The sequence below is a fragment of the Grus americana genome, chromosome 3, assembly GCF_028858705.1.
Source record: "Grus americana isolate bGruAme1 chromosome 3, bGruAme1.mat, whole genome shotgun sequence".
In the NCBI taxonomy this organism is placed as follows: Eukaryota; Metazoa; Chordata; class Aves; order Gruiformes; family Gruidae; genus Grus; species Grus americana.
The window spans coordinates 46042298-46057951 of NC_072854.1; the positions used below are offsets into that span (position 1 = coordinate 46042298).

A 15654-nucleotide genomic window follows, 5' to 3' on the forward strand; every position below is an offset into this window, starting at 1 on the left:
GGGAAAAAAGGGAAAAAGAAAAAAGGAAAGAAATTATGTACATTTAAAATCTCCTAGCTGCCCTTAATTTTAAGAAATACTTTGCCCACTGCCATTATTTTACTAATAAATTTCCTGCTTCCTTCCTGCACCAAACCCCAGGCTCCTGTGTAAGCCAAAACCCATGACCTCACTTTTCAGCCGCGGCTTTTGAGTCATACTAATTCTCCGCAACTGACTGGCAAATTACGTGGGCTGGAGACTGAGGGACGCAGGCCATACCACCTGCTGCATGTTCTTCACAACAGCTTTTCTTAGTCTTTCAACAGTTTATTCAGTGGTGGAGAAGGATGAGAGGGACGCAAAGCCAAGCTGCCAGTGTTGCTTGTGGTGATGTGCTACAATGAACGGTATGACCATTTTTCAAGATATTGGCAACTAGCATGGCTGCTTCTTTTTGAATGATGAAATCTGTGACTTTACTACCAGGCAGCTGGTAATGAGGGTGCAAAACAAAACTGGACACTAAACATCCTGAGCTTTCAGACAACAATCCCAGATAAACCAAGTCTCAACGCTGCTCTGCTAGTTCAGGACTTTTTCTGGGAGAGAATAAGGAGGTATTGATGAAAGTCACACTTTCAGAAAGCCAATTGATATGGGAGGATAACAGGTCTTCAGTTGGGATTGTCATGTTAGCACATGAGGACTTCTGAAAGGACTGTGTAAGGGGAGATAAAGGCTAATCTCAGTAAATCAAAGACAGTCATCTTAAAAATCTAATTTAGAATTAATTGTAGGTATCTTTCCCGATTCTTTAAAGCAGTTTTATTACAATTGCGTGGTGCAGCACATTCAAGAGAATTCAAGAGAAAGACTCTTCAACAACCCACAGAAATGCATGTGAACAAATGATTAAACAACAAGAGCCATAACAATCTCTGGCAAAATTAGATTCTTAAAGTTCATATCTAGACGCTCAGTTAAATATTCCCTGTACCAAATGTAGATATCATTTAACTGAATTTCTTACCCTTGGTATTTTTGAGGGGAAAAAGAAAGAAAACAAGGAAGTGATGTGGATACCTGGGCTCACATTGTACGTTTCATGAGGTTAGTTTAGAACACATTGTGCCTGCAGAGAAACTGTAATCATCAAGTTCATTATCAGTTAAATATTGACCTGGACACTTTAAAAATATGTAGCTCTTCAATGTTACATCACGAATGCATATGTTTATATACAGTATGTGGTGGCATAAGGGCTGTAAGACTTACATCATTATTTAGTAAATATAACAGTTATTTTGAGAAACCAGATTTATTTAAGTTAAAGGGTTGACAATGTAAGTATGCAAGTGCTGTGGCATTGTCTGCAGAAATCAGTTCTGCAAACATATAGATAAGCTCCATTTCAGAGACCAAATCGAGTCTGGTCCATTCTCCAAGAGGGAACATGTTCCTTACACATTAAGCTTGGTAATGAAATCCTCCTAACACTTTCTTCCTTTCCAAGCTTTGTACATAGAAAAACTTTTTTGTTTCAGTTCAGCAAGCTAGCTTCTTGCTTTCTCTCCTCAAAACTCACTCCTGCTGACTAGCATTTCAGTATTAAACTGCTGTCAGACATTTGACAACTCTTTAGATCTGTTGGAATTATTAAAGGGTAAGTAAGAAAAAGCAAGTTTTCTCAAATGACAAAACTCACAATCCTCTCAAACCAAGTATTTCAAAACCAACACTTTCACTTGTCCTTCTGTCCGCTCCTCATTAACTCTGAGCCCTGCGCTGTTATTGTTGTTGATGATGATTTATTATGCATGCTGAAACCTAACTATTTCCAGCCTTCTAGAAACAGTTTAAAGAAACATGTTCCTGTCTAAAGATCCTATAACCTGTCATCCTTTATTCCCGTTGAGTAACATATTCTTTGGCCCATTCTAATTACTTGGTAAAATAGCAGTCAAAATCAAGATATTAAAAAAGACTTAATTTTGTTTTTCAAAGACAACTACCTGTGGGTATGGTGATGTCCTTGATTTTGACTTTGTGCTCGAGAGGCGAGATTTGCTTCCCTTTCTATTATCCGTTATGGTCGGAGTTGAATTTGCGTATGAGAATGCCGGCTTGGTAGCAGTGACCTGATCCAGGGAGAGCTGTAGTCCTTTATATTCAGTATCCCTATATAAAAGGCAAAAGTGAAAAACAAACTCACTTCATATCTTAATGGGAAACATTCCTTCCTTCTTAGTAGGGGGTGGAAACGAAAGATATTTTTAAGGAAAAAGAATAAAACCATCCAGGGCAAGCCAGTATATCCCCCTAATACATTTAAGTAGTATAGCTTAATAAATAATAGCACTATTTTTATACTGGAAATATGATTGCTTTTTGCATCCAACTGTTATCATCCTGATCGACTCTTTTCAGTAATAAAAAACAATGGGATGGAAATTTCTGAGATTTATATTACAGTTCTGCATTGGTCACATAGCTAAGCAGTAAATAGGATACATTTTCCTCGAAACTCTTTTAACTGTACAACTACAAACTTACCACGTGTGTATGTGTGTGTGTGTGTGTTCATGTGTGGGTGTGCACATAATAGCCTACATAGATGACTAAATAAATTGAACAAATTACTTTTTTAATGGAAAATATTTCATCTTTAAGGTTATATTTTTCATTGTTTACAATGTTTCAGGCAATTGGTGCAAATTTTTGAATTTATATTCTTCTATGAGTCTTCTGAGTGTTTCTTCCTCTGTTTGAAGTTTATTATACTGAAATAGTTTACCAGTCAGAGAAAACAGCTAAATAAATACAAATCTTATGATTTAAATGGTCTGTCCCCCACTCACAAAATACTAGAGGTTTTCTACAAGGAGCTAGATATAACGGCAGTTTGTGAAGTTCGGCGTTAGTTTCTTCAAGTTTTCTAATGAATACATAAAAGTAAGGAAAACTGGAATTATTCACAATGTCTTACTAAGCATAACAAGGGCATAGGCACTGGACTGCACCCCTCTGCACACATCTGCAAGTCTGCTGGTAGCGGGGGGAGTAAGAAATGAGCTCCCCAGCCTTCGCGCAGTCATACGGAACCTATTCTGACAATGATTTATTAAAAGAGAGCAAAGCAAGAGTTTCTTCCTGACCTACCTACCTGGAGGAAAAGAGGAAGGATTCATGGCTTTTCTCTTCCTTTGTGTTAATCAGCAGAGAAGTAGGAGAGCAAGGGAAGAATAATGCTTCTCTTATGCAGTCAATATTCACACATTATCTCATACTCCATCTAAACCTAAAGACTCACCCTTAATGAATTATATTAATAATATATTGTTCACCCAGCTTTAGCAACAATATCTTGCTCTATATTCACACATATATTGATGTAAGCCGTGACAGTCTAACATTTCTTTTAGAAAGAAACTGCTCCACAACCTGAGCATATCACAGCTTAGTATACTGAAATGCTTTCAGATAAAAGGCAGAGGCAGAAGGATAAAATTGATAAATTGCTGAAATAAATGAAATAATAGGATGAATCTTTGAACAGCCGCAGATAAACCTGCAGAACAGACAAATAAATTCATGCAATTGTACACTAATTTTTTTTTGTACCTGATGATGAACAATAAACTTGTTGGTTGAAGAGGCTTAGGGTTTTGGGCAGTGTAGACAATGTTTATGTATCCATGTATATACAACACATGAAAACAAATCACTAATATACACATTTCCCCTGACAATTTGATTATAAGAAAAGGAAGAATCCTTTGGTCTCAGTGTCAGATGCAGAAGGTGTTACGTCCAGAAATGCAAATGAATCAAAACTAAGTAGGTAAGTTGTTCACAGCCTTAGGGATATGAAGAGGTTCTGTTTCAGTTTTGAATCTACCAACACTTTTGCCTCCCTTTTTGCAGGAGAACCCATAGCTCCGCACTCCTGCCATTACCCGCCCATCTGTGGTGTATCCCACCCTGTAGTGGTCTGCTGTTTTCCCATGTCAGTGGAAGAGTTTTAAAAAATCGGACGAAACATGACCCCAGCATTCAGACCACAGACTGTCACTCCAACACTACTTGTCTGCTGTTATGATCTGTGTAAGGGCCAAGCATTCAAATCATAGAGACTACACTGTACAACACTTCTAGGTCATGGGAATCTAAAAAAAACCAGCAAACCAGGCTGCCCAAAACCTTGCATGCTGTTATGTGTTACTTTTCTAAGTCCTTGGTGAGGAGTCACCCTCCCAGAACACCACACATTAGAATAAACATCACAAGCTGGTATTTACAGCCAATTTCTTAGATGGTAACATCATCGAACACAGGATAAGAAGAAAACTATCTGAAGTTCTTGCTGCTGAATGCAGTTTCCCCTTAAAAAAAGAACACATCTGCACTCTCCTGGCAGGTGAAACATCTGGACTTTTTTTGCATCACTGAGGCATGATTCAATACCATCTCAATCCTATTTTAGCACAGTTACCCTTCAGAAGAGCCAAGATAGACACCAGAACACCAATAGTAGCAGGCCAAGATAAATACCAGGGGATTAAAAGAAAAGAAAAAAAAAAGTAAAAGAAAAAAAAAACCATGGAGGAATGGTCCTGTGGTCTCAATGTCAGATGCAGAAGATGTTCCACCAAGAAAAGAAAACGTTTGAGTATATCCATATGCACTGTGAGGCAAAGGACTAGAGGAACCAGGGCTCCTGGTGGTACACAAACTACAGATGGAAATTATGACAACTTCCTGGAGGAATTTATAAAACTTCCGCCAAGCATGGAACTGTAATCTCCAGATTTCTGTTCTCAGGCACCTAGATCCTCTATTGCACAGTCCCAGCAACACAGTAGTACTGCATCTTGTGTTCTACATGTAATTCAAAAAAAGGTGGTGGATACGAGCCTCTTCCTCCAAGGCCCTCACCTTCAAGATCCCACAGGGATCCATACAATCTACATCTATCTACATGAGACTGCTGAGAGAGAGAGTGATATGGCATGTGTTCAATTGCTAACAGTATGTTGCTGACAATCTACTATTTATCTCATTTTCTGATGCAACTATCATCACTATAAAACATCAGAATAACTACAGGAAATTAGCTCTTAAATGAAGAACAGATGGATCAAACTGAATCCAGACAAGACCAAAGTGATGCTTCTTTGCAAAGGGAAACACATTGAAGACCTCCACCTTTTCATGATGGGAAACAGCCATTCGTTCCACAGTTAGATGGAAATTCTAGGTCTTCTTTGACTCCTCAAAAAACTTGGACGCATATGCTTTTGGTAGCATATGCTTCCAAAAATGTATTATTTCTCCTCTATCTTGTCCCTCCCCCCATATGAGAATCTGGCCAGTATGGTCAATGTATCAGGCACCTACAGACTGGATTACCATGCTTCACTGTAAACAAAATCAGAAGACGAAACGTAAAATCCTCTTGTAACAATATGCTGCTTCCCATTTTCTTTTCAGATCTAACTCACAAAAGAATTTCCACTCTGTGCCATGCCTCTGACTCTTCCAACGCCCATTACAAAGCTTGAGCCTAATTTTGAGAAGACTTATTGATGTACTAGAGCTAGCATCATGAAAAAACAAGGATCGATGGCTGTACCAACTGGACTTCTCTGCAATAAAGCATCAGAAAGTAAGTTGAGTACAATGCATTCTTTACTAAAGGGATCTAACTATAGTAAGCTGCATAGATGGAGAAGGACAAAGGCTGAAGCAGAAAAGCGTTTGGAAGAGGAAGCCAATCTGTTTGTACATGACTTAGATGCCAGCTGGATCTGCAACATTTCTGTGAAGAATTCTCACAATTCTGCTTTAGAAGACACTTTCTGCCTTCTACCATTGCCAAAATGTCCAATATGAAACATGGTGGCAACAGTCTCTGTAACAAAAGTTTGAGGAAGAGATAAAGACTCATTAGCGGAAAGAAAAGAAGAGTAAGGGAGTATCAGAGCACCACAAAAGATCTTGCACAGATATGGCAACTGAGCATTTGGACAGAACTCACCATGAAACTGAAAAAAATGGGAGGTTTTTTTATATGGCCTTTTTGAAGGTGTTATTGTTTAACTCCAGCCAGCAGCTAAGCACCACGCAGCCACTTACTTACTCCCCCCGGCCCAGTGGGATGGGGGAGAGAATCAAAAGGGTAAAAGTGAGAAAACTCATGGACAGAAATAAAGGCAGTTTAACAGGGAAAGCAAAGGCCTCACACGCAAGCAAAGCAAGACAAGGAATTCTTCCCATGGGCAGGCAGGTGTTCAGCCATCTCCAGGAAAGCAGGGCTCCATCACGCCTAACGGTTACTTGGGAAGACAAATGCCATCACTCAGAATGTCCCCCTCTTCGTTCTTCTTCCCCCAGCTTTATGTGCTGAGCATGGCGTCATATGGTATGGAATATCCCTGTGGTCAGCTGGGGTCAGCTGTCCCAGCTGTGTCCCCTCCCAACTCCTTGTGCACCCCCAGCCTACTCGCTGGTGGGGTGGTGTGAGAAGCAGAAAAGGCCTTGACTCTGTGTGAGCGCTGCTCAGCAGTAATGAAAACATCCCTGTGTTATCAACACTGTTTCCAGCACAAATCCAAAACATAGTCCCACACTAGCTACTATGAAGAAAATTAATTCTATCCCAGCCAAAACCAGCACAGAAGGAAAAGAGATGAGGAAAGGGTGAGTCACCATTGCTAGAAATAATGTTGGGAAGACTGCAATTAGTGACAGAGGTCCAGTGGGCACCGTGTGGCCCAAGACAGACTAAAGCTGTACAGACAAGCCAGGCTTTTTTGTGTTTCTTCAAGTACTAGGGTGAAGTTGGGGACTACTTTAATGAAAATCTAAATACTAAAGTGAGACTCTACATTAACATTAGAGAGCTAAAGGCACAAATAGTTTTGAAGATATTAAGATTCCCTACTTAAAAAGTGTTGGCTATTAAACAGAAGAGAACTTAAGCCCTGAAAAATGCTTTCAAATAGAAAGTGCAGCTGAACAGGATGTATCCAGAGGGAGGAGTAAAATAATTACATCCACTAGTGAAAAATAAATACCCAGATTCAACCAAAAGAACTTAAGAAGGACAACCAGACTCAACAGTAGAGATCTTATATAAGCAGCGTAACCTTCAAAGCAGAAGAAGACTCTCAAAAAAGAAGAAAAAATGCTCAGCCCATGGAAAACCCTGCAAAAGTCATAAGAAAGAGCATCTTTTTACATTAATGCCACAATATGCCAGAAAGGAGGAATAAGCTATACATGACTGAGAATACAGATAACCAACAGAGAGGTAGATATTTACAGTGTATTCCATCAAAAGACACTAAATTTAGACACCTTAAAGAAGATTCACAGAAATTTAGTCTTCATACATGGAGTTACACATTGGATTAGAAACGCATTTCAGTTCATTCTCCCTAACAGCAATCAAAATATCGGTATACAACTGGAAACAGATCTTACTGTTATTCTTAGGTATCTTTCAATTGATAATCTGAACAATACACAATGATCATACCGCCACTGGATATCACAGCAAATAAAAAATAAAAAGGCATCATGTGACTACCTAAACCTGACGAACACTGGATAACTTACACCCATGTCATTCCTTACACATATTGAAGTAATTAATGAAGTACAAGCTGAAAGTAAAAGCATTAGATGATCTTAATGCAGGAGGTTCCTACATCATGGGTGCAATTATTCATACAACAGAAGCAAAGTGGAACTTTGTTCATGCCGGAGAAAACAAGGTGTAATTTTAATTGGTTGCACTATTATTTCTATTGAACATATAATATATGTTCAGCATTTCCTCTAGTTTAAATGAAAAATCTATGAAAAGGGTCATATGCACTCTGCATTTCTTTTAGTTAAAAATCAGAAAAATTATATTTGTCAGATTTTCTGCCAGTCTAACAGAATACAGAACAGAAATTGTGAGATTAAACTAAAGGTGTTAATGTCACTAATGTTTAGTCTGTTTTGCTGAGTTGTTGCAACTCATTTAAAATCATCCATGAAGGTGGTAAAAGTCTGGCACTTCCTCATGCATGTCTGACCACAATACTGTAATACATTATTCTTCTACTTTTAAACAATGCCTGCAACTTTTAACTTTTCCACACTCCAGCTCATGCAATGCTAACAGAGTGCCATTCAGCAGATGAGTGAAAAGAGAACAGATTCTGGCTGTTTGTCATCTTCATGGCTTTCTAAATCAGCAGATGGTACAACAAAACAGACAATTTCCTCATCTGCTGTGTCCTCTGTTCATGTACAATGTGTCTCAGAAATGTTTACAAAGGCCTCAGTCTGCTCACGAGACTTGTCAGGAGGAGTACATGCAATCCCTTCAGCATTTTCCTGAACCAGTCAAAATAAGGAGGTTTCACTTCGCTCATACAGGAAGCCAAATTTCAGGACAAAGTGGGAAAAAAAGCTGTTGAACCTCACTGCTTGTTATGAAACTACACTGACATTCAGTTGTGCGACATCAGAGATACTCCCTGCCTCAATTTTTCCATCAGTAATTGGGATGATGTGAGTAATCCTACTTTCTAAAACTTCTTGAGTGAAAAGCCCCACATAGGCCTGACCTACTGCTCACCAAAGTGATTGGAAAGACTCTCCAGAAATCTTTCAAGTGGTTGTTTATCATTAGTACATGTAATGGTTAAGCAATGCATCTAGTTGGAGAAGTATGACATCTGTGTATTGGATCCCTTCATTAAGTTCCAGGCACTCATTTATCGCCATAAATAGCATAAGCAACGGTAGCTGTTTACATCTTGTAGAGTCAAAGTTTACAGCTTCTCCAGCCATGAGATTCACATACATGATGTCATGTTTCTGTATTTGCTTTTAAAGACAGAGCAATCCACACCAGGAAGTTTAATTAAATGATTTGCCACATTCAGGAAAACTGAAGCACAAAGTTTCCTATATGGATCATTTAACCTAAATGCCTGAGGATATCCTCTCGATACTGTCAGAGAAATTATATATATTCCCTGACTGGTTTCTCGTCTCAGAACGTAGTCATTTAACTGTCAGTTGGAGTTAAATAAAACAACCTGGCTTCTAGACAATCATGGTGTGGCAGAGTTTCCAGCAGTCTGAAGGTACAGTTTGTCATTCCCAACCAAATGTCTAGCCATCTCTGGCTCCAAAAGGAGCCCTTTGTACATTGTATTTGCCTTTATTTACTAGATTTGCTAAAGGAAAACATGCAACAGGGATTTATTACTGCTTGTGAATAAAATGCCTAAGATATCCTAGGCTAATTATATATAAATATAATTACCATTCTTAGTTACAGCACTGAAAAAAATGCTTCAGATAAATAAAATATGATAACTTGAGTTTAATTCTGTAACAATTATTTATATTGGGAGTGCTTTCTTTCAAATGCAAGGTGCCTAGGAGCACAACTGGCTAAAAGTCATGCTAGATGTATTTCAGTGCTTGCCAAGTTAAATGGAGAAATATATTTGACAGGAGGTTATAAACATTTGTATACATTAAAATTTGCCTGATAATGAGAAATTTGGATTAGAGGGATATAGCCTGTGATGTTTGGGGTGTTTCTGGATGGCCACCAAATAGTTAGGAATACTTTATCCGAAGGCATGTTTAACCTTGCAGAACTCCATGACTCAAGTCTGTCAGCCTTTTTAAATTATTGTGATGACTTCTTTGTAATCATTTGGGGTTTCCCATTACTTTAAATTCACCTGCACACTCAAAATAATATTTCTGAATAAACCAAAGGCCTGTCAAATGAGACTTTAAAAAGTCTAATTTTTTTCTTCCAAAAATCCCTTTCAACCACCCCATATAAACCAATGTCACCTCAGCGCGTCTGCACATGCACGTACGCAGCACCCCTTTAGGAATTAATGCCACACACACATCATAAGTTCTCACATATCCCTGTAAGATGGTTTCCGTTTCACAGAAAGCCAGACTGACAACAGTGCAAGACTGGTGTTATACAGGGTAGATTTTCCCATCTCAGACTTAATATTTTTTTGTGTGTGTTAAAAAATATACCCTGGATACCACTGACACCTTTAAGACACCGATCTAGCAGCCAAGTGATTCGGATTCAATTCTCTACCCTCCCACAGACTACTGGTGTCACACTGGACAAGTCATGTTTCACGAGGTTTTAGCAAGCACTTGGCACTCGCCTGAGCTTACCCTCCAGGCGGCCGATGGGACTTTTAGACTGGGTAGGGTCAAATTTAGCCCAGCACTGATCACTTCTGAGAAGCCCTACCTTAACTTTGCTGAATATTGGCTCTGAAGGAGAGGATAATAATATGTTCTTGTAGGAAACACTTTCTTTTGTGAAATATCTTTGTCTGTCTCACCTATTAAGCTTTGTATTGGAAGGAACACTGTCCCACTGTCAATGCATGTGATCGCTAATGTTACCAAGCTAACTCTCTCCTGCAGCCCCTGGCTGCACATCTACCACAGATAACAAAAAAATACATTCCCCAAGACCAGTACCCAAGTCACTAGTGATGCAAAGCATGTTTTTATTATTTCAGAATCTCTATATATTCAACGCAAATATTTTTAACTATGTCCTATACTATTTATCCTTGATTAAACCTCTTCTAGATAGTTAATCATTAATGATTTCTTTATAGTTGCTGTGCAAACAGTTCATTCATGCCTATGACATATCAAATTTCACAGACATGTTCTTTAATTGGATTCATTTATTTCTAATCTACTTAAGCCCTCACTACTGTAATGCTTGACTAAATATACATTAAACCCACTTATTTAAACTGCTAAAATAAATTTGAGATGTATTCTATGAATAAAAATACTTGATTGAATACATGTAATACCATTGTTATTGTGTACATAACTGAGCAGAAATTATTGGAAATAGCACACTAGATGGGTATATGATATGCTTGGACAAAAGGATTTGAGAGGTTGCTGATGATTTTTTGGCAGAGATTATAAATTAACAGGTTTCTAAATCCTAAGGATTCCTATAGCACATTAAGGTATGTAATAAGGAGAACCAAAAGGAGCTCCTCATGATTTTCATGAAGAATGTTGGGTGTTTTCATTTTAAAATCCAGGTGCTTTTTTAGAGATAAGACCCTCATACCAACTCTGTGGCCTTAAGGCAAGGAAAAGGTCTTAAACAGCCAAGATAGTTTCAAGATTCGACTATTCTGTGCTTTGTAAGTAACAGTAACTGAAAATTTGGCACAAAATTGGATAAAAGTCTTGTTTCTGGGTGTCCAGAAGCCACAAAAGACAATTAAGTAGCTATGGACTCAGATTTATAAGGGGCATATAGAATATTCTCCTCTATGGGGGCTTAAGAATGGTCTTTAAAAGCTAGTTTCAGATTTTTTCTTTCTAAAACTAGTAGCCTTAAAATCCATTTTGATGAAGAATCCTCTAATTCACGTTTCACCACTTACATTGAGAGATTTCACAAAAGAAAGATGCATCACATTGCAGAGAGGTCACTGATAATACAGACTGTCCTGTGTGTAAGAAAATGCACATTATTGAATACACAGTAAATAAGGATTATAAAATTAGGATTATACCTCATACCATAAGCAAGCCCATCATGCAGTGACACCTCAAATATTGTATACTCTGACCATCCCATCTGAAAGCCTGGGAAAGCTCAGAGTGGGACAGTGAGAATGGTGGGCTTGGAACAGCTTCTCTATAAGAAATAATTAAGACGACTCCTCAAGCTGAAAGAGAGATGACTGGGGGAACAAAATGAGATCTGTAAATTATGAGTAACATAGAGAAAATGAGTAGGAAGCAGTTGTTCATTGTTTCTTCTAATGCAAGAAGTATGGGCTAGGAAAGGAATGAAAAGGTGGCAGTTTCACAACAAAGAGAGGCCTTTCTTACCACATTTACTTAAGCTACTCCTTGGCAAAACCTCACATGGTTTCAAAAAGTAATCAGATAAATTTGTGGAGGAAAAAAAAACCACATTGACAACTAGTATGTTCAAAGATCTCACCTCTTTCTAGGAAGTCATTTGAACTTCTTGAAGATTGAAAGTGCTGGGGAAGCATTATTGCATGCTTGTCCTATTTTTAAACTCTTTCCAAAGTATTTGCTACGGTCACTATCAGTATGTGTCTGATCCTGTATGGCTGCTCTTATGTTACACTCTACACCACAGTAGTTAAGCAATTTCATGCTTCAGCTCCTTTGAAACTGTGCAGTGGAGAGTGGTCCTGACAATTTGCTGTTATTACTTTTAATAATACACTGTAAAAGTTAATTTATTGATATTTCAGATTTTATCAACTCCTCTCTGTTTCCCATAATTAAAGCTTTTGTTGTGACAACCTTCCTAAGATCCTAAGGTGAACACTTCAAAAAATTAGTTAGCTTTCCTGTGATGACTCTTCTGGATAAGCTTCTGTGATCTGGGAATAGTTTGAGAAAAGCAATGTGCCTGCAAAATGGCTTATTGTTCATTCTGTTTGTTCCTCCTTGGGAAATTTACTATCTGCATACCTCATAACATACTTGTCTGTCATTCCAGCCTGCTTTTTCTGATCGGCTGGGCCCCATAGTGAAGAGGCATGTTGAGTCCCAAAGGATTCGTGACCTCCATCTGGTGAGGAGGTCCCATTTACAGTAGGTCATTTTCTCTTTCATCAGATTAGTCCTTTCCTGTCATAAGACTTTCACCTTCCTCAGAAGCAGCACAATTTTTCTACGGTGACAGTCTTTACAATTCACTTGTGTAGAGTTCCTCAGCTTTGACCAAGGCACAGCACTTTGTCCCTGAGAGCCATTACGGGCCATTGTCTGCTGACAAAGCAAGCAAGCAGGATATGATACTTAATAAATGCTTTTCAACTGAATCTTGTCTTGCTTGATTTTTAGAGGAGGTAAGGAGAGAAGAAGGGCAAGGACGTACATGTGGGTTTTTTGGCATTTGGGGAGAATGGCTTTGGGTTTGGGGTTTTTTTTTTACAAATTAATATACCTGTTTTCTCATTTCATTATTTGTACCTGAGTTTTAAATTGCCTTTTAGCTCCTTGCCACCCACAGCCAAACTTCTACTGCAGCCAAATCTCACTCACAGTACTTGTCACTTGGGTCTAAGGCTCTGTTCATATCGGACTCAGGCTTGGTCATCCAGCTTTGATAGACATACAATGTATAAAGTGTTTATGATGATAAAACAGGAGACAAATAGCAAGAAAAGCTAATGTCATGAGGCTATAAGATATCACTTAATATTCCATTTTATTTGATCTTTTCCTGGTAATCACTGGTTCTGTCTCGTCAAAGTATACATTACACACTGTTATATTTGTTAAGTGGAGCCATTAAATGTTAAAATTGATACAAAATAACCTGCTTGACTACCTAGATCCTCACAGAGTAAGTTAAACCATCATACATTGCACAACTACTGCTGACCCCATGCCTTCTATCAAACTCATAAAATAGACTTTTTAATGGTAGTTAATGCTTTTTGATATACTCCTAACAACAACGCATCATTAACATACACAGTTCCAGAAATGCGTGCCCATGTTAAAACCCAGTTTATTGAAACTGAAGAATAAGTCTTCAGTGAGTTGAATGGTTATAGGTAATGAAATACTTACTAGGCATTTCTAAAACTTCTCCACAAATATATGAAAATCAGTTAGTAAAACACACTAATATCTAGCTACAGTCTTCTTTAGAAATGCAGGTCTATCATCTGACTAGTACCTTCGCACTCTTGGTCCTTGCTTTGACTATGACAGGCAGGGGCCTTAGCTGGCTTCAGCCACTCTGTTGTCACTGCTTCACATGCACGTTTATCAACAGTTGCCACATGCCTAGAAGTGTCCTTGACCAGGCCACTGTAAGTTCCCATAACAATGTCCACAGTATACATGCAGATCGACTCCACTGCCACCCTACAAATGTCCTTGGACCAACACTACAGCTAATCTGCAGCTGGACTAAATGAACATTTGATTTGGGTTTGTGCAACAAGTCCAGTATATCATAAAGTATGAGATTTACCGTACTTGTGGTGACCACTTCTGTAGCACATATGCAGCAACTTGTGCTAGTTTTGACTGGGGTAGAGTTAATTTTCTTCATAGTAGCTAGTATGAGGCTATGTCTTGGATTTGTGCTGGGAACAGTGTTGAAAATATAGAGGTGTTTTTGTTACTGCCGAGCAGTGCTTGCAGAGAGCCAAGGCCTTCTCTGCTTCTCACACCACCCCACCAATGAGTAGGCTGGGGATGCACAAGAATTTGGGAGGGGACACAGCTGGGACAGCTGACCCCCACTGACCACAGGGATATCCCATACCATATGATGTCATGCTCAGCATATAAAGCTGGGGGAAGAGAAGGAAGAAGGGGGACATCCTGAGTGATGGCATTTGTCTTCCCCAGTAACCGTTAGGCGTGATGGAGCCCTGCTTTCCTGGAGATGGCTGAACACCTGCCTGCCCATGGGAAGCAGTGAATGAATTCCTTGGTTTGCTTTGCTTGCATGCACGACTTTGGCTTTCCCTGTTAAACTGCCTTTATTTCTGTCCATGAGTTTTCTCACTTTTACCCTTCCAATTCTCTCCCCCATTCCAACTGAGGGGGGATGAGCGAGCGGCTGCGTGGGGCTTAGTCGTGGGCTGGGGTTAAACCAGAACACAACTCCAGAGTATCACACCTGTGCAAATACTGTCATGTACCTTCTCTCTTACTGCTTTCTTGAACTCACTAGATATCATCATGGAAGCTCTAATTGCATATTCCCATGTTAAGTTACACAGTTGTAGCCACACAGATGTGCAGTTGTCTTTGGGCTGAAGACACGTGCTGGTTTTCACAGACTAGAAAGCGCTAAGGAGGCTGATCGTCTTTCAGAAGGTGAGACTTTTTCTTTGAGTCTCCTACTCACAGCTTAGGATCAACAGAATTATTTTGGGGAACACTGTTCAGCCATTTGGCTGTAACTGGAAGGATGCTATCAGGCTATTTATCCCCAAATCCAGCCTTTATTTGAGCAAATATTCTACTGGGATATGCCTCGTGAAGCAGTCATTCAAGAATATTATTTTGCTCTGTGTACAAAACAGTCTTTTGAAACAGCAAAAAGCAAAATAGCGTGCAATGCCTTTGGGTGAATTTCAGTTAACCAGGGCCTAAGTCAGAGGGAGAGAGTTTTCTATAGCAACAGCCCGGGCTACCAGCTGCCAAACATAGTACAGAGATGATCGAAAGCCACAGGCTACTTGGGAACAGGCTGCCTTCAGAGCAGACCGGGCACATTTGCTTCCAAACAAACAGCATAGATGTAAGAACGTTGACTATATTTTAAGATCTTCACTCTAGGTTATGTCAAAATATTCACACAATGCTAGGGATATAGCCAAACTTTAGTTAGCCAGGCATTTGAGTTTCCATAGCTGCACTGAAACTTCAGCAGATAATAGCTGTTATTTTCAACATTGCTGCCCCCAAGATTTATACACAGTGGTTTGTAACTGAAAAACTACGGCTGTTCTTTATTAGGTCCCAATTCAACACAGTAACAAACACGTCCTTCAAGCAATCTCTGTTTGGCAAAGCCAAGGCATATTCTTATTTCTAAGCATGTGC

General features: G+C 39.1%; 1 protein-coding gene across 1 annotated transcript in view; it reads right to left on the minus strand.

The window, feature by feature from the left end:
• The window catches only part of SIM1 (SIM bHLH transcription factor 1), a 55517-nt gene that overhangs the window by 15536 nt on the left and 24327 nt on the right, over positions 1–15654 (minus strand). The window contains exon 10 of the mRNA XM_054822435.1: positions 1995–2160. Coding sequence (XP_054678410.1) covers positions 1995–2160 — 166 coding nt within the window. The remainder of the gene's footprint in view (positions 1–1994; positions 2161–15654) is intronic.